This window comes from Micromesistius poutassou (genome assembly GCF_964030765.1).
Source record: "Micromesistius poutassou genome assembly, chromosome: 1".
In the NCBI taxonomy this organism is placed as follows: domain Eukaryota; kingdom Metazoa; phylum Chordata; class Actinopteri; order Gadiformes; family Gadidae; genus Micromesistius; species Micromesistius poutassou.
Window position 1 is genome coordinate 8,759,245 of NC_140271.1, and position 20,506 is coordinate 8,779,750.

Sequence of the window (20,506 nt, forward strand, 5' to 3'; positions counted from 1 at the left end):
CAAGGGTTATTATTTTTATGTTGTATTTCATGTTGGTAATTTGAGTTTTTATGCTATACATTTAGGCCTTACTAAATGGGATCTTACGAAATTGAAGCTTATCAGCTAATCGTTCCGAAATCCAGTCTGCAGAAAGTCTTATCACTGACGTGTGAGGTGTAATGTTTGGTAGCTCATCATTTCACAAGATCAGACATGATTATATGAGAGGCGTTGTGGTGCTTACTCTTCATAGTTGTATTGCTTTTTAAAATCGATGAAGTGTAAATGGAAATGGGAATCTAAGGTTGTTGCTTGGTTGAGCAAGATGTTGGCTAAATATAATGACTTGAATGCATGGGCCCCTACAGTCTTTATTATATACTGTTCCGTTATGTGTCGCACAACACTATTTAGTTCAGTATTATTCAGCTCTATCATTCAGTACATCACAGTTCTGTTAAAAGTTATGGGTAGGAAGATTGTGGCTGGGCCGCTTGGTTGTGGCTTTTGGAGAGATATCCTAAACTATAAATTCATATTTAGTTTACTCCTTGTTGGTCTAATGATAAATATTCAGATTAGTAAAGACAAAAATATTCAGTGCAAGTAAGTGTCGTTCAATTCACCCAGGACCTGTGTGCAATAGGTTTAGTTTTGACCTTTTATTTTAGAGGCAAGATGGTAAAACTTCTGAATTAAATGACTCTTCTCCAATTTTTTATTTAAGCCTACCTTTAGACCAACATGTGGATGGTAATTACATATTCTAACCCTTATATATATATATATATATATATATATTAAACTATAAATATATTTAGGCCTATTTCATTACCTTACCATTAAGAAAAAGTTCATGCCAAACTAATTCTTGCATCCTAGCAAATTATTATTATTTAGCCTAACCCTTTTTTTTTTTTTTTTACATAATAATTGTTTTAAATTAGGGAACTTTGGAGGATGTATAATTATTTATTTTAAAGGCAAGTTTAATTCCACAATGAGTCGTTATGTGTTCTCAGACGACAATATAGCTGTTGTTTATTGTTCATTTTTTACTTTATTTTTTAGATGATCGTAGGCCTATTAGTTGCCGACATATTTTTGCCCTATTTATATGTGGGCTACAATATAGGCCTACAGGAATTTAGAAGTCCTTAAATATGCTCGATTGTTTTTTAACGTTTGCAGCCACATCATGCCCATGCTTCTTGACTTGTGTAGTCTAAAAAAGGAAATAAATGTAGTTCCTAAACGCTTCGAGTTTCTCCGAAAGCCTCACTGTTATAGAGGGAGAATCCTCGTATTTAGTAGTATTGCTTTTACCATAACATAGCCATTGCCAGTTGTGAGATAAATGATAAGTCATTTCGTTTTTTCTGCATTGATCCTCATATTAAACAGGACAAAAGATTATTTTTTTTACCACGATAATGATTTGAAATCCCCCCCCCCCCCCCCCATGCACACTCTATAGGCGTGCCGTTCCCTTCCTACCGCTATCGCTCTCTCTTGCTCTCCCCCTCCTCCCCTCGCTCTTCTTTTGTCGTGGGCGGTGCGCTGGTCACGGGCGCCTCCCCCTCTAGCCGTCGTAGTACTCTCGAGTAGTTTTCACTGACTTTATGAATGAAGACACGTTCTCGTCCCCTACTGGCGGAGCCCGGGAAAAACGCAGAGAACGAGCAGCCTATGTGTGCGCGCGCTGGTGAAGGTGTGTCGACGTCGCGTGGGTTCTACAGGGGGGCGGGGTGAGATGCTGGCTTTCCTCAACACGCAGCGTTGTTGTTATTTCTCCGTGTATGTAGAAGATGGTTTGCCTTTTTGCAGTGCAGAGGAAGGCGCCATGCTTTCCTTTCATAACTACATACCCATAAGACGCACTCAGTATAACCTTCTAACAATAAAGCTCTGGTGACGGCTAGAGGATCACTATATGCACCCCCTGGAAATCTTTACCATGTAGTCGAACCCGGGGGTTTAACAGACGGCTATAAGCAGATAAAAAGGCATTAGTGAGCGATGGTGCAGGAGCCTATAGTGTCTTAAGCGTCTAACAATGCAAGGCGATGTAGGCCTAAAGCAGTGGAATAAGTCGTGCATGCGCTCCCTCTATGTGGGCCTGGAACTGGAAGTGATAACGTCATGGCTCATCTGTATGTAGCGGGCATGCAGTGCTGCCGGTAAACGCTGTTCTGCGGCGCCATGTGAGAGAGATTCGTCGTAGTAAATGGGCGTTGTCTCGTCAAGATGGCTGCACTATGGCTGTCACATGTTTGTGTGGAAAAACAGGAGTGATGTTGATGTATCGTAGCACTGCTTTTACTGTAGCACACAGGGGTTTATCCTTTGCTGCATTTTTTTGTGGTAATTGTAAACGTGTTGGTAATGCCCGTAATATGTTGTATGATACACGTGTGGTAGGTTATTTCAGGCGGATCGACAATTCACCCGACAGTTATATCCATGGGGTTATTAGCTAATCACAATAATTTGCATTATTTGGAGTCAGTAGCCAGCCACTCGTTTGGACATTTCTCTGTTCAACACGTTTGGATTTCAAAATGATAGGCTTATAGTGTGTTGGAGACACAGGCGAGCAATATAGGCTACAGGACGATTGGGGATTGATTTGGATTTTACACCTTGATTAAAAATGTAATCAAATCAAATACACGAGCCGCAAGACTGTAGGCGCCAAAGGTTGTAGATACACCTCGACGTTCAAACAATTACTTGGGGTAGGTATACTACGATTAATGAACACTGGCATACTACTGTCGCTCGTGAACCAAACGAACTAATTTAGCCTAGTGGTTTAGCCTACTTTTAATAAAGGCCATAGCTTCATTATGCTGCCTTCCGACACCCCAACCCCCTTCCCTCTCCCTCTGTCTATTCCAGGGGCCACCTAGTGAGCACATAACATAAAATGGCTATAGGCACCACAAAATGGCGAGTAAGAGCGAGAAGGAGGGGGTGTTGGAATGGGGCGCGGGGGGCGTGAATGGCTCAAAGCAGAAGTAGAAAGGTGCAGCTTACCTCTTTCTGCACATATTGGCTATTCCCAGTTCCATTTGGGGTAATTGTTAAAAAAAAAAGATTATATGCGTGTAGGCTCTGTTTGAGGAAATGTTAACCTTTTTTAATCAGAGGTTCGCCACACAACGTAGTTCGTTACTATGTTCAAACCAGGAACGTTCAAACAGAACGTATTTTTGAGCTGATTTCATTACAATATAATTTGTATCTGGTGTCCTCAGTATACGCACTGGGGGGAAATCCTTGGAAATAATGTAAAATTGGTAGGCCTTATTCTGAATGAGCCGCGCGGACGTAGATCACATGCTCTACCCCCACACTATATCCGCCTTTATTACGCTAAAATTAATCTCAGCATGACATGGCAAATGCAGATTGCATTTAAACAATGATAGAACCCAACATCGTAACACAAAGTTTAAAGTGAACGCTGGGTCTTCTCAAAATGGAGACGCTCTTGTCATGCCATTGCTGCAAAATGGAGGCCCTAGCTGCTGCTGCTGCTCCCGGCGCGCGAGCAGGCAGGGTCACAACAGAGGAGATAACGTCAACTTTGACCCAGAATATAGGCTTCCTCGTCCGAAACAAATTCCAGGAGTATAATGCGGACTCGCTACACCATAGACACCTCTTTCGGTTCACCTTGATTATCAACGGATGCCATTTAAGCTTAGATATATTTTGACGGATCCATCCGACTGCAAATAAATGAATTGCCTCTCTCGTATTTTATCAGCATTGTGCTCAAACTTATACGATACAAGAGAGAGAGAGAGCGAGAGATTGAGTGTGTGTGTGAGTGTGTGTGTGTGTGTGTCTAAGCAACATGTCTGACCTTATATTGATTCTGATAAAAAAACAAAATGTCATGGTCATTGGGATTCATGGATCAATTGTGCATTTTCAATGATTGACATAGTTCTTTGCGATCCCCCTATATTTGACGCTACTACTCCCAACCCCAAGAACTGAGTAAGACTACATCCCTCTCACTCACTATTCCATGACTATGGATTTTTCCAATCGGCCAAGGCCATAGTTGTCTTTTAAGTAAGGAAAAAAAAAACGGTTGCTGGTTGCTCAGCTTTAGTATGTGAATATCCACAGGAATGCTGCATAGGTTATCCTCCCTATTCCCTCCACCTCTACTGTGTTTTACATGGAGTGTATCGATGCTGCTCAACAGTCCACAGTAAAGCTGTCTGGGGAATCCTCAAGGTGTGACTGTAGAAAGAACAAATACCTGAATGTCAAAGTACTAGAATGTCACACAACAAGTTCGTCAAGTGCAAATTCACTGCTTTTGATTCCTTTCTTGGCATCCTTTCAAGTGTAATCCTAATGTAGGTATGGCCAGGTAGTGCCACAGCAGCACAATTACAGCGCACTTGATTCTCTCCCCAGCTTTCGGACTCCTCCGAACAAGTGGCACATCATTCCTAGAAGTCCCCTGAGTTCCCTCTCTAACTCTCTCTCTCTCTCCTATTTTTTTCTTTCTCTCTCTCTCTTTCTCTCTCTCTCTCTCTCTCTCTCTCTCTCTCTCTCTCTCTCTCTCTCTCTCTCTCTCTCTCTCTCTCTCTCTCTCTCGTTCTCTCTCTCACAAAGCCAAACACACCTCCCTCCCTCCCTTGCTCTATCTCTCGCTGTGTTTTAATGTCTATTTAAAGCCTGAGTGTACAGTGTAGCCTTCAGCTCCTAATATTTAGGAGAGACAGAAGAGAAGCTCCCCTCAAGTCGGAGCTCTGAACTCAGAGAGAGTGACAGACAGAAAGACAGACAGATAATATAGAGGTACAGTTGAGAAAAAGTGAAGCAGGAAGAGGAGAAAGGGAACGGAAATAGCCCTACGCCTGAGATCCAGCGGATTGAGAGAGATTGATGTAAAAGGAGAAAAGAAGAGTGGTTGAGGTAAATTAGTAGTTTTGGCGAACAGAGGTTTAACATGTTTTAATATTGCAGATAGATGTATGGTTAAACCCTTTACCTTTCTACGGAGTCAGTTGGAGCCATGACTCTTGAGCCTTCCTTTGCTCTTTCAGAGATGGCATATGGCTGACCAACAAGGCTGAAAGCAGATTGTATGTGCAAAAGGAAATTATGTTTTAAATACAATATTGTGTGAACATCTTCCTGGGATACAAAGCTAGCTTTCTGGTTAAATTGATCACAAAGTACAGGTCATATCAAATTGAACAACTTCCTTCTGTTCAACAACTTCATCTACTCTACCATAATATCTTCAATCAGAGTTGACAATGAAATGGCTATATTACTAAATGTAATCATTTCCAGCCTTAATGGTCATGTCTTATTCGCAGTGAAAGAATATCTTCCCTAAAATGGGTGAATTATGTTAACTCTTTGGCTCTTCTAAGAACCATTTGAAGTCATTTAAAATATTATGGCTATATACGTATGTATCGGGTCAGATTTTAAGTCCAAGAACACAGTGTTTGTAGAAAGACCTAGAAAAACCTAGGTGAGGTGCGGAGGGGTGGAGCTATATATGAAATGTGTGCGAATGCTAAGCTATACCATGCTACATGACGGGTCAGTGGTGGTGGGTTGAGGCTAAATAGGAGGAGCTAGGTAATGGCTTCTGCACATTAGCAATAAAATATTCATCCATGATTTTCTGCTGGCTAGATAAGGCTCATCAAATATTAACCAGCAGCATTTGCCGGCCAGTGTTTGTACCGCAACAGTAAGAGAGCACCGCTAGCCATCGCTTTTCTGTTGCGTGCCTCACTCCCATGTCACCAGTCATGGGGGAGACAGGTGGTTTTTTTATCTTCACATTTCATTGGTCTTTGGGTTTAGAGTGCATTTATTTTCACTGGTGTCGCTCTGTTTGGTATTGCTCAGCATTGCAGAGCAATATTTACTGTTGGTGGACCTGCTCATGGGAACTTTAAACTATAGCAGTGGAGAGAGGGAAAACATAGGTTTGAGTTTTATTCATCTGATGAAATGTTTTGTTTAGTTTGGCAGATGCTTTGGGATTTGAACCAGGGGTTTCTTTTTTCCTGGGTCCCACGTCTGTTTTTCTTTGGTCGCGGCGGGCTACTACTGCCAGCAGAAGAGCAGAGTCTTGTTTTCTTTTTGCAATTTTTCTGTCGAACAGTTTGCTTTCTGTTTTATGGTACGAACGAGAGATACATAATGGGTGTGGCATGGTTACCTTGCATGGCTATCAGGGATTGGCCAGCACCTTGGAATAACTGTTAATGTGAAAGATCATTTGGATGTTAGGGATGTGTGTGTGTTATGTCGTTAGCTGTTTCTTATTTCCACGGAGAGCTTAGAGCTAAGGTTAAGTAGCGATGAGTTTGATTCTAAACCAAGCCAAGTTGGAGTGTTGAATTATTGGATAATTCTCGGATAATAGATGATCATCATCTTCCTGTAACATTGTATGACTGACAGACACTGCTATCTCCACAAACAATCAACCATAGAGTAGCCTACTACACTGTCAATATGAGTTTACTGTCGTGTTCATTCATGAATAGTTTACTGTCAAATGTGTGAACCAAAAAACGTGGAGCTATGTTAAAAACTAATAAGCTGAGACAGTTATGGCCTTTTGCCAGGTTCAGAATAATATGTTAACATAACATTTGTAATAAAGCCAGTGTAAACTATAATGCCTGAATTGGAAGTGCAACATTTCAGCACTAAAAGCATGCAGATGCAATGTTCTCCCTGGTGCAAAATCTGTGACGTTTCTCCAACCTTAGTTAAAATATTGCATTCAAAAGGACATAGACATGTTACACATATAGGATGCCCTCAAACAAGATTTTGGTGCTTTGTGTGATGTAGCATTTTGATATGATTTCCATCTGTGTATAATATATACACACCACCGAGCGCTTTCGGGAAGCCCCCTCTGAAACTCTCCTGGTGGTGGAGGAAAGCTGTAGTTGCAAAAGCACCCCCTGGCTTGACCTTTCACCTCCATGAAGACTGGCTGGGTTCTAGGGGAGAACATTATCTCAATGTGTGTGACTGGGGGATGGGCTGAAACGCAGCAGTTGAGGAAAAGGCAGTGTGTGTGTGTGTGTGTGTGTGTGTGTGTGAGGTGCAGGCAGAACGAGTGGGTAAGCGTAGTCTAGTACGGGGTGGGGTTGGGTGGAGGGTGTTCTATGGGTTGTACACCATGGTAGGCGGGGTGGGGACAACATACTTTACCAGGAGACAGTGAAATCCCATCCTTATTTTCCACCTTTTGTTGCAGCAGGCCTGAACATAGTTCATATTTTGTGTGATACCATTGTTGTGTACCTACGTTCTTAACGCTCTCGCTCTCTGTCTCTCTCTCGCGCTCTCTTTCGGATATAATCAGCTTTCAGCGTTATTGTAACAAGACTTTGCTGTCACTATCACACGCCTGCAGCACACACACACACACAAACACACACAATATGTTTTTCTATATAGTACTTAGTGTGTTGCTGCTATGCGCAATTCAATCAACTGAAAGGTGCCGGAAATTGTATCAGTCTAGCTTCCCGACGACTGCCAGCTGCACAGACAAATCAGATTGTGCCCGGTTCAGTCAATGGTTAGGTTTCACCATTTGTAGTCTGGCAGTGTGATGACCTATGTCTAAATTAATTACGGGTTGCAGGTGTAATTAGTTCTGCTTTTAGTTAGCTACATGACTGCATGACGTACAAGAGTAGCACTGCGTGTCTATAAAGCCCAAGCAATCAGTGGTACCCTAATGCACAGGTCTTTAGCTGGAGGTGTGTCTTATCCAAATGCTAGTTGAACCAGGGGATACGACCCAAATCCCAAACCACCAAAGTCCTCAAAAGTACAGCTTTTTTGCTCTATAGAACAGGTGTCAAAGGGCCGACTTTTAAACGGTTAAAGGAAAAGCTTGCAGAGCATTACACACACACACACACACACACGCACACACACACACACACAAGTGTAACATACGTTGAGCATAAAATTCTACTTGAACCATATCTTTATTTCTCTCTCCTTTCATCTTCTGAACTCGCTTTCGTGATTGGTTACAGGACACTGGCGAGGGGAACAGGAAGTGCAGAAACAGCATAGCTTCCACCACTTTATTCCCTTTCCATTTCCCCCTGCCCTTTTGACCTTCATCTGGTCCCCTTACACGTTTACCATGTGTTCACTATGTCTGGGAGGGGCTATTTTCAATAGTGTCAGTTAGAGTGTAGTATCACACACACACACACACACACACACACACACACACACACACACACACACACACACACACACATCTCTGGGTTTCTGGTGAAATGGCATTGAGTCAGGCTCCCCAAATCAAAACATATAGCAGTGACTGAAGGAGGTCCGAATTGTCAAGACGTTGGCACATAAGCTTACAACACAAAAAGTATTTTATTGGTATACATTAACAAGTCTATTTGTAGATACGCGCTTCTTGCCTTCATTTTACTGTAAAGTGAGATGCACTTTGGAGTTATGCGAAATGTAAAATACATAGAATAAAACATTAACAATTTACAAAATTATAAAAAAGTGTTCTGTAGTATGTATAGTATGTGCCAAAGTATCTGCTGAGGGCCTCTCAGTGCCCTCTTGTGGCCTTGCCAGTGGCCCCACTCTGAAATCACTGGCCTAGAATACTGTCAATATCAGGCCCCTGGGCTGACTATTAATATATGGTAGAAGAGAATCTTTATAGACACCCTCCCCTCACACACTCACACTCACACAAGCCCTGGTCATTATGGGGCCACCTCTGGCTGGTGTAAAGAGTTGTGCCCCTTGATCTTTGACCTTATAGAAGCACACCTCCCTACTCCCCCCCCCCCCCCCCGCCCCCCGCTGGGGCTCTCCTCAAAGACCACACTGCTTCATTCCTCATGCTCTTTTCCCACCCCACCACCTCTCTTTGTTCCATTGGAAGCAGAAACTAAGCATGGCTCTGAAAGGCTGCCCAGCTCAGGGGGGGGGGCGCGGCGGGCCCCCGTTGAGTTCCACCGATTGACACAGACTTCTGTCTTTCGCGTCATTTTTTTCTGATCAGGACACACGCTCCACCGTAAGCAGGGGGATGGACCTTTGTGGGCAAATGTATTCACACTGAAAAATAGGCAGGGAGGCAGTAGGCAGGCGTACATGTTGTATTGTAGGTTTTACGTTCTTGGTTTGATCTAATTTACCTCATGTATCTTCTTGGAAGTTTTCAGGAAATCCTGCCGGGCGCCTTCCTAACGCAACAAGGCTTATGTTTATTAACTTTGGATTAGCTGACTGCCTGCCTCTAGGCCCTCACCACCTGCCTCTACATGCGGGCTGCGATTACCCAGCTTAAGAGCGATGCATCTTTTCACCCGCCATGGTTTGATTCCTTTCGTGGTCCGGTTCGGCAGCCCTCACAAAAAGAGTTGGCTAAACAAGTATTTTTCATACACAACACATCTAAAAGACGAGTTGAGGAGCAGGAAAGAAAGCATGCCCGCTGGAGCGTGTTGTTATGGAGCGTTTTGCCACATCCGCCCATCCATTTTACGGACACGCCCATTCCTCAACGGCTGCCATGGTACCACCCAATAGGAAGGTTCAAACGAGCAGGGGCGGCGGCCATAGGGTTAAAAAAAGTTCACTCATGGTGTATCGCCTAAATTAGGTGTGTTTATACGTACTGTGTGTGTGTGTGTGTGTGTGGCAGGGGGTGGGGTGTTATATAGTTCAGAGTGATGATGTGGGGTGGGCAGGTGGTCTGACGGGGCAGGGACCGGGGGTCAACAGGGGTCTTTGGGGGTTTTGTGGGTGTTTTTGTTGGGGGGAGAGAGAGTATTAGTAGCATTGTCTGTAGCCCCTTTTGTGCGTCTACATACGTTTGCTTGTGTGTGTGTGTGTGTGTGTGTGTGTGTGTGTGTGCGTGCGTGGTGAAAGAGTAGAAGTCGCTGGCGGTGGTGCTTTACATGTTTGTAAGTGTGTGTGTGGGTTTTAAGAAATGGTATAGCTCTGAGGGTGGTTTTGTAACACAGCCAACAGTCTTAAACAATTGATGCGCGATCAAAAGCTTTTTTTTCCATTTTTTTACCAAGATAAGTGTATGTCAGGTATTCTTTAAATACAACAAAGGCTCCCTGTGCATTTCTGCCCAAGGCTTGTTGCACGTGGGTTGGGATGGTTAGTGGGCGGGGGGTTGATGGGGGCCATTCGGAGACGGTGATTGGTGGGTGTGGATGGTAAGGAGGACTTAAAGATTTATGTCCTATAATTTTAAACTTCCTACATAAATCCTCCACTGTGGTCAGCCGGGCCGCGGTGGCTGTTGATGTTTAGGTGACTCATGCTACACACACACACTGAGCGCTGTCGAGGAAAAACTCACAAAACACACACATTCACACAGGCATGCAAGCATGAACATATGCACCACACATACCGCACTGCCACCTATCCCATTCACTGGCGACCCCCTCCCCCCTCTCCATGTGTGGTTGTGTGTGGGGGCGGTCCAGCCGGACGCCATCCCACTTGCTGTTGAGTCAGTGGCCTTCTCCAGCAACTGGAGCCCAGACTCCAAAATGGCTGACTGAATTATGGTTGAATTGGGAGTGTTTAGGGGCTTAAAGCGATTCACAGAATCCCAGTTCCGAAACCAGGCGGCATACATTATTATCAACCTTAAAAAAAATAAATTTTATATGACAAGACAACTGAAATTGTTCTTGAAATTGCAATTGCGACGTCGCCTGCAAATCTTTTATAGACTTATTTCTACGATAGAACATGTGGTAGATCTAAATCACATAGGCTATCACAGGTCTAAAAGACTAAAAGTCTATTACTCAAGCAAGTCCCATTTATAGAACACACACACACACACATTCAGGCACCAGAAGACTGACAACCCAGTGTACTGTGACCAAACAAGTCTCTCGAGTCTGACTGATCACACCACTAACACAACGGCATGCATTGAGCAGAGTCGGAGCATTGGGAAATGCCTACAACACTTTCTTGGCATTGTATTACTCTGCATTGCCTCTGTGTGGTAGACTGTATGACTGTAGCGCCACTGAGACAAGGTGCAGTCTGGGTGCACATGCCTTTGTGCGATACACTCTTTGTGGATTTGTGGTATTGCAAGTGTTTGGCAATGAAGGAGCTGAGAGAATCGTCGTGTGAGGTGTACAGTGTAACGATCAGGTGCATAGTGCTCCGATCTGACGGCACGGCTTAAACCGCGGGACCTGCCTGTAATATGAACGTGTGTTCCCACATGTCTCCTTCAGATTAGTGGATTATGAGCTGTACTTCAAGTCCTAGAGGGGTTTTATCTTGTCCTTGTAGTATGTATCATGAAAATGTTTGGTCAATTGTTAGGCTCGGAAATGATCTCTCAAAGCTACACGCACGCACGCACACACACACACACACACACACACACACACACACACACACACACACACACACACCACACTAATATTAAATGAGGAAATCAACATTGTTCCTTAGATAATAATCCCAGACCAGGTTGGATGGTTGCTAATGCCATACTTTGGCATTTGTTTGTCGATGCATTATTTGAACTGACGTCTAATGTCTCTCTCCCTTCTGTTCACAGGACCAGGAAGTTGCAGTTCAGAAACATCCCCCCTCACCTGCAGTGGGAGGTAAGTGTCTCAATTAACACCATTAGTATCTACCATCAGAGCTCTCTTTGGAGACCTTTCAGTTAGTGGAGTTTCCAGTTCTCTTCGGGAATGCCGTTGTGGATTTCAGTCGACTCATAACGCACTCCTGTTTGTTCACGGGTGAGGTTCAATTTCAATACCAGTGCAACCACCGGCTGACGGGGGTGTTAGCGTGCTCATTGGTCAGCCCCGGTTGACCCGTAAAAACCAGTGGACAGCCTAGTTTGTTTCTCTGGTATAAAATAAGCCCATGTGCTGAATTCATCCGATCCCGTTTCAATGGCTGGACGTATGGAGGAGGACCTCACCTTGGAGGAAGTGGTTAGTATTGAGTCTCTTCAGCTCTCAGGGAGATTGAGTTTAATTGGCTTGGTATTTAAAGGTGTGTCTGTCTCAGTTGACCCCATTTCAAATATTTGTGATGATGTTGTGTTGTTGTGCATGTTTGTGTGCTTGTGTGCGCGTGTGTGTGTGTGTGTGTGTGTGGTGGTTGTGTGTCAGTGTGTGTGTGTGTGTGTGTGAGTGCCAGCTTGTGGTGACTTTTTCTACTGTGTGGAATTCCTCAGGACTTAATTGAGCCAGACTCTTGCGCTTGTAAAACGATTGAAAGTCGGTTGTAATGCAAGCTAAAAATAAATAAAGGAGAGTGAGGATAAGCGACACCGCAGGCTGCCGGAGTGGACAGCGACAGGGGGCTCTCAAAGTCTGATGTCAACCACTCTGTTCCCAGAGACGGATGGCGCTGTTTGCCTTGCTGCCTCAGGATTTCTGAGGTGTCGTTATCCAAAACTGCCGGGTGAGGGGTTGTATCGCAGTAACCCTCCCGGCGTTTCACACGAGCTGTACGCCTTAATGCTCCGAAACACATTAAGGCTTTTTATTTTGGTGAATTGGAATCGCTGATTTGAAATCGGATATGGTTTAGTTGAGCTGCATCGATTGACATGTAATCGGCGGACTAATTGTTGCATGCACTAAATGTTGGAATTTACATTGCTGTCTATGTGCGGTCCCATAATTCCAATCCAAATTGTAGTTTGCATGCTGATATGCTCAGTAGCAGATTCACCACGGGGGGTGGTATGCATCAATGAGAAAAGACGGGAGCTTACTGAAGCACCGCAAAGAGACTTTTTTTCCCCCCATCTTAATAGTCCTAGTACTGCTATAAGCCACCGTGTCCCTACAATTATCATTATTAACTTTTAATAGAAAGTTGAGTGTTTATTGACAATATAAACATGGCAACATCTCTAGCAATCAAACGTTAAATTGCATGGACGTTTTGTAAAGACTTTACCTTCATTTACATTTTTTTTTGATACTAAAAGATACTATCCAAACGCACAACGCACAGTGTTTGCATGAGGCGGGAACACGGGCAAGAAAACAAAGTCGCTGAGACAACGAGTCAGAAATGGAAGATAAAAAATTGCCCTTTAACATGTGGAATTGAACTTTTGCAGAATGTGTCGAATTGAAAGCGGTACACCAGTAGAAGTTTTGGGGGGTGGGGGGGGGGAGGGGGGAAGACATGATGTCATCAGATTCAACTCTCGCCCCCCCACTTACTTTTTTTCCCCCCTCCACCTCTCCTCACGTTTCCTCTCGACTTCATTCATGATACTCTCACGTTTCGGGGGCCGCTTGCTCTCTGCTCTTATTCTTTCTCTTCTCAACTCTTTTTTTTCCTCTCTTAGCCTAATCTCTGTCGCGATTAACCCCCCCCACACCACCACAACTCCCCCCCCCCCCTCCCACCCGTCTCCTCTTTCGTCTCGTTCTCTTCCTCTCCCCTCATTCTTAGGAGTATAAATAGTACCATATAATCGGGGCGCTCATCAAACAATATTTTACTGTACTCAGAAACACGGGGGCGGATCAATAGCTTCCATATGTAGTGTGTAGAGTGTGTGTGTGTGTGTGTGTGTGTGTGTCTGCTTAAACGCCTGCATGTGTGTGTGTGTGTGTGTGTGTGTGTGTGTGTGTGTGTGTGTGTACAAGTGATTCCTTGCGCCCCCTTTATGTAGTGTGTATGAGTGTGCGTGTGTGCGTGCATGCTTCCATGCCGGCGGGCGTACGCCTGCCTATGTGTACCCCTATGTGTCCGGGGCAGAGGGTGGGCAGCCATGTGTTCATGTCAGGCCGGGGGCCGGGGGGTGTATGTGCAGGCACGGTGGCCCACTGCTGCTCCCCCCCCCCCTGCAGGCTCTCGGCTCCTCTCAGTGTACAGTTCACCACCGGCTTCCCGGCGCTCGGCTGCAGCTGCAGCTGCAGCAGCGGCGGCAGAGGCTCTCTGGGTTTAGGGCTCGTCCCCGTGGCCGTCCACACGGGGGCGACGTCTCTGCGCGACGACACACCAGCACCCTCGTTCCCCTGCGGTTCAAAACCCTCAGGCCTGATACGGGCAGGCCTCCCACGCCTGTTTGACATGCGCCGATGATGTCCGGCAGGTTTTTAAGCAGGGCGGTGTGGGACAGTGTGTCGGGGGGGGGGTGGGGGGGGGTGGAAGGTCGCGATTGGTTGTTTGAGAGCTAGCCGTTTTTTAAAAGTATATGAAGAGGTTTTTTTGTTTTTGTTTTAGCCTCGAGATAAGAGAAAAAAAAGCATGCACGTGTCAAAGTAAGGATTCGGGGGAAAGGGGGAACGTAGGCACGCGTATGAGTTGTGTGTCTCTGTGTGTGCGTCTACGCATGTGTGGGTGTTTGCGTGTGTGTATGTGTGAGTGTGTGTTGACTGTGTATGATTCAGGGCGGGGGAGGGGGGGGGGTACTTGGGGGGGTACTTGTTATTCAGGGCGCCAGCGAACAGGAACGGCCTGTCTTCGGGTCGTTCAGACGACTGAACCGGTTGTGTTCAGGGATGTGTTCAGGGATGTGTTGGATACTGACGGCTGCGCCGTCTAAGAGAGGAAGCGGTGAATTCCACAGAATGTAGGCTGGATTTCGATTGGCGGAGGGGGGGAAACGTAGCTGGATAATAACGCTGAAATGTCCACAGCAGCAGCCGGTTTTGGGAGCGATGATACTTTTGAGTAAATTGTTGTTTTGGTGAATGGATGGTTTGGCAAAAATGGATCAATGTATGACGAATGATTGTTCATCATACATTCTTGATTCATTATTTTCTATCTCATATTATAAGCAGTTGCCAAAAGTAATGCAATCATAACAGCTAAACGCACTTATTCAGGGTTGGCCTTCAAAAGGTAGGGATTGTACGTCATTTAATTGTACACATCAAGCACACATGAGGCAGAAAGGAGAGACAAGTAAAAAAATAACCAAGTCTGTTGTTCATAAGACGCACGATCAACCTCTATGCTATGAATATGGTTCTCACCATTTGGTAAAAAAGATGATTCCACTGATCTGACACTATAAGTATTCCCCATGTCTCTGCCAGGTCTTAGATGGTCTGCTGGCCCAGCATGGCACCGTGGAGAACTGTGAACAAGGTAAGATCACATCCTTGCCAATACCTGGTAGTGCTGCTCTTTGTATAATGGATTCTCTAAGGTGTTCTAGGGCCTAGGTCAAACTATTACTCTCTCTCTCTCTCTCTCTTTCTCTCTCTCTCTCTCTCTCTATCTCTATCTCTATCTCTCTCTCTCTCTCTCTCTCTCTCTCTCTCTCTCTCTCTCTCTCTCTCTCTCTCTCTCTCTCTCTCCCTCTCTCCATCCCAGTGAACACAGACAGCGAGACGGCCGTGGTCAACGTAACATACGGAACCCGGGAACATGCCAGGCAGTAAGTTCTTATCTGCATCTTTCTCTTTCTCATTTCATCAATCCTAGTTGCTTTTTAAGTTCCTCTGTGTGAATTATTCCCCAGGCTACTCATTTGTATACCTTCTATTATAAGTAACAGTAGCAGTATTAAAAGTTTATTTTTATTTTTTTTAAGGTTGCCTAAAAGAGTGTAAAAAGGTCAGCAACAATGAAGTCGTTGTAACCTGTATGAAACTGCATTGAGATCATCGGTGTGAATACAGTCATGCACTGCTCGTGTTTCACGGATGCCACCTAGTGGCCGCTTAACCAAACAACAAGTTAACAGCTCTGACTTGAGGTTATTAATGACCCTTTACAAGAGTGAAGCATACATTGAAATCCTGTTGGTGCGTCTTCACGCATGATTGTTAACTATTAACATTACGGTATTAAGTTATACAGTAACTAGTTATACAGTCAACAATAGAATAATAACATGTTCAGCTTTAAAATGAACAATAGTATGTGAGATGGACGATTTAAACCATACACATTTTATAAATTGACATTATTTAAACAGGTTTTATCGAACTATAGAAGTCTTGCTAAATTAAGCATAGCAGCAGTAGCAGCAGCATAGCATTAAAAGCTAAATAAAAGTAGAAATATGCATAGCAACACAAACGGAAAAACAATAAATCATTGATAAGAAATAGATTGAGTCGTATATTCATAATATTTGAATGTTAACATGGAAACCTGTCCAAAGGATAAGAATCCAAAAGGATAAGGTCTGGCAAACACGGAAGTCTTACCCCTGTTTATACCACTGCATGTGTGTGTTTCCTAGACAACTGAAAAACTATAGGCCCAAAGACAACAATATTTGAATTTCATTTGATAAAGTTGATAAGAAACATAACGATGAGGTTGAAAGAGGCCATAACTAACCTTTGTCGGTAGCAGGGGTATAAGCTTACTCATTCCACAGTTTTGTTAAAAACCCGATTCTGATTGGTCAAAAAACAGTTTCTACAGTCTGACGCAGTTCTCCAACCAATCTTTGTTTAGCGGGAGAAGCAACAAACCTTTTTAAATCCATAAAAGATGATTTTAAATCAACACACTACAACAATAAAAAATAAAATAAGCGTGCTTCATGCGAAAATAAATCAACCTAATTAGATTTTTTGATCCAATAACGACCGCCTCCCTCCGTCCCTCAGAGCCATCCAGAAGCTGAACGGCTACCAGTTCGAGAACAACGCGCTGCACGTCTCCTACATCCCTGACGAGACCTCGGAGCCCGAGGGCGGCCAGCGGGGCCCCGACAACGGCCGCCGCCCCGGGTACGGCCCCCGCGGCGGGCACCGCGGCGGCTCCCCGGGCTCCGGGATGCCCCCCAAGCACCAGCACACCGACATCCCCCTGAGGCTGCTGGTGCCCACGCAGTACGTAGGAGCCATCATCGGCAAGGAGGGCGCCACCATCCGCAACATCACCAAGCAGACGCAGAGCAAGTGAGTGCAACTCAGTGTGTGTGAGACAAACACACGCACGCACGCACACGCGCACTGACGCAGACGTTTCAAGACAAAGGCAGCGCAGGACACTGCATGCGCACACACGCACGCACACACATGCACGCGAAGACACACAACTGCGCACAAGCGCGCGCGGACGCAGACGGTGAAAGACAACGGCAAGATTGATCCCGCAGCCCGCAATGTCTTGCGATATTGATATCCCCCCCAGTCCCCACTTCTGTCTGTTTTAACGGCCCGCCGTCGTCAAACTCTCCCAGGTAAGACGTTCTGCTATAGACTGTAGAAATTGCGATAAAAGAAGTGAGGAGACAATTTCTCACGTCGACAACACAACGGCAGGTCGTTAATTTTATTATATAAAATCTGTTAGATTCAAACATCGTGCTGACCGGCATATCAACAAACAAGTCAGGTGATCTTAAAGAGACAGCGTCCCTATAACAGCCCTTGCAAGCCCACCCCCCTAACCCCCCCGTTGATTCTACTGATGTCTAAACAACATCGATGTCCGCATATAAAGCATCAAGTGTGATTCAATTACAAATGCGGCAAAAATGTGTGAAAACGGCTTATAAGTATAAAATGATTATGCTTGCTTCATAACGTAAGGAGAAAATTATTATGCTTGTCTCATTACGTAATAGGTGAACCAAAATGTTATACGTTGTAACATTATAGGCAAAATGTTATTATATTAGGCGCTCAGAAATTTGTTACATTGACTGGGGTTTCCATATTATAGCTATGGGTTGAATCAACTAGAGGTTGAGCGCACGCAACACTGTGGAAAATCTAGTAGAGTTAAGAGCTATTCAATGTTTTGTAAGACTCAAATATATGTCGATTTATTATATATTCTTTATTCTTTTTGTTGGAACCGGAAAAAGTCCCAGAAAAGTAATTTTATCATTATTTTGCAGAAACGGTATCGGTGTGTTAGAAGCAGTTAGAAGCATGCACTAGAAGCAGTCATTTCATGCGTTAGAAGCAGTCATTTCTCAAAAAAAAATAGCCTCGCGTGTTCGGTATCCCTTTGATAGAAAAAAAAGAAACATAATATAAATAAAACATACGTAACACTTCCATCAAGTGAACGACTTGGCTCTCTGTGTGTGTGTGTGTGTGTCACGGCAGGATCGACGTGCATCGCAAGGAGAACGCCGGTGCGGCTGAGAAGCCGATCAGCATCCACTCCACCCCCGAGGGCTGCTCTGCCGCCTGCCGCATGATCCTGGACATCATGCTCCAGGAGGCCAAAGACACCAAGACGTAAGCCACCCGACCACATACAGACCCGACGTGCAACGTGCATGCGTTGCACGCGTCGCGGAGTAGGATCACATCTCTGATTCCGTCTGTGACATCTATGGTACCTGGTGGTAGATCATCCGCAACGGCGTGGACGCTAATGGGCCGACGGGCTTACGGGTCTGGGTGATCTAAGCGCCGTTGCTGTCTCCTGGCTTCGCTGAAATGTCTGTTTTACGTGTGTATTTGTATGTGTTTGTAAAAAAGATGACTTTGTTTCAGATTCTACTGACATTTAGGGTGAGCTATCTCGGCGCAAATGTAGACAATGGCAACGTAGCGCCTTCACTTTCAATGTTTGTCAGTCAGTACGGAGTTTATAGACCACATAACAATGATTTGCCAGACAAGGATTAAACAAGATGTTGTTTATGGAGAGCTAGATGCTCTTCGGCAGAATCCGAACGACAAAGTAAACCTAACAAATTATATTGGCAAGGGATGTTTGAGTGAAGCCAGGAGAGACGGTTATGATGGTTGGACACTCTCTTCCTCGAAGCGAACCAGACACCCAAGTCCACATGGAGCACATTTGTTTTAAACCAGTGTTTCTTTTCCTGTTGTTATTTTGTACGGTGTTCCTAACAATGTATTGATTTTGGCGATCCGAGCTCTCTTAGTACTCGCAAGCCTGTCACCATGTTGGACGAAATCAGCACAATCAGTTAGGAATGGGTACAGTTGACGGACATTTTACAAGAAACGGTGTTCTCAACAGTCTCAGGTCCTTGGCATTTCACACCCTTGTAGGACAGATGGCATGAATTTCGAGATGTGGCTTATGTTACTAATAATTTATGACTACCTGCCTACTGTGCTGTGAATGGCTCCGGCCCATCCTACATCCAGCACATGCTCAAACCATACTCCCCCAGCCCGTCCACTATGCCCTATTGCTACTCCCCTCTCAACCAGGGAACCCCAGCACCCGCCCGAAACAAAATCTTGATTGTTTACTGGCCTGGCTCCACAATGGTGGGTTGACAGCTGAATCCCTCCCCATCATTCTCCGCAGGCTAGAAAACAAAAATCTGGTTCAGACTGCATCTTGTCCCGTTAAGATAAAAATGAATGCATAAATAAAAGATCTTTGTTTATGTATGTTTCATGTTTCTCTATAGTCAGGCGTAAGGCAGTTTGCTTTGCTTATTTGATGAATTGTATGCTCTCAAATTAGTCTTTCACTCTTTGAGTTGTACCTTCCTGCTCGAATGCACTTAATATTCAGGCGCTTTGGACAAAAGCGTCAGCTAAACGGATGTAGTCTAATGTGGTGCAGCCTGCACGTGTTTGGAACCGGTTTGTGAGTATTCATGGAGACACGTGTTTTCTGTCTGTGGTCAGCGCCGATGAGGTGCCGCTGAAGATCCTGGCCCACAACAACTTTGTGGGACGTCTCATCGGGAAGGAGGGGCGCAACCTGAAGAAGGTGGAGCAGGACACCGACACAAAGATCACCATCTCCCCGTAAGCATCACACACACACACACACACACACACACACACACACACACACACACACACACACACACACACACACACACACACACACACACACACACACACACACACACACACAATCACAAACACAAATGCACACATAGCATGCACATGTACGTCCACATTATGCATACATAATATACGGCTCCCTTGCAGGGTTGACACTGCTGTTGGTGTCTGAATGTATGCATATGAATGTGCATGTGAATGTGTGTATGAATGTGTCTATGAATCTGTGTGTCAATGTGTGTATGCATATGTCTATTAATGTGTGTTGGAATGTGTGTGTGGATATGTGTGTGAATGTGTGTATGAATATGTCTATGAATCTGTGTGTCAATGTGTGTATGCATATGTCTATTAATGTGTGTTGGAATGTGTGTGTGTGGATGTGTCTATGAATGTGTGTGTGAATATTGTGTATGAATATGTCTATTAATGTGTGTTGGAATGTGTGTGTGTGGATGCGTCTATGAATGTGTGTGTGAATATTGTGTATGAATATGTCTATGAATGTGTGTGGGAATGTGTGTGTGTGTGGATGCGTCTATGAATGTGTGTGTGAATATTGTGTATGAATATGTCTATGAATGTGTGTGGGAATGCGTGCATTAACGTGTCTGAATGTGTGTGTGGATGTGTCTATAAATGTGCTTGTGAATGCAGTCCATTTACCACCATTTACGTGCTCGCACGCACACACACACATACACACACACAGCGTTTCTCTTTGTGCTCTGCAAAATTCA

General features: G+C 44.6%; 1 protein-coding gene across 2 annotated transcripts in view; it reads left to right on the forward strand.

The window, feature by feature from the left end:
- igf2bp1 (insulin-like growth factor 2 mRNA binding protein 1) overlaps window positions 1–20,506 on the forward strand; it is a 34,236-nt gene that overhangs the window by 7,839 nt on the left and 5,891 nt on the right. For both annotated transcript variants that reach the window (XM_084482359.1, XM_084482360.1), the window contains exons 3-8: window positions 11,621–11,669; window positions 15,096–15,147; window positions 15,376–15,439; window positions 16,629–16,922; window positions 18,084–18,218; window positions 19,602–19,724. In XM_084482359.1, the coding sequence (XP_084338485.1) occupies window positions 11,621–11,669; window positions 15,096–15,147; window positions 15,376–15,439; window positions 16,629–16,922; window positions 18,084–18,218; window positions 19,602–19,724 (717 nt within the window). The remainder of the gene's footprint in view (window positions 1–11,620; window positions 11,670–15,095; window positions 15,148–15,375; window positions 15,440–16,628; window positions 16,923–18,083; window positions 18,219–19,601; window positions 19,725–20,506) is intronic.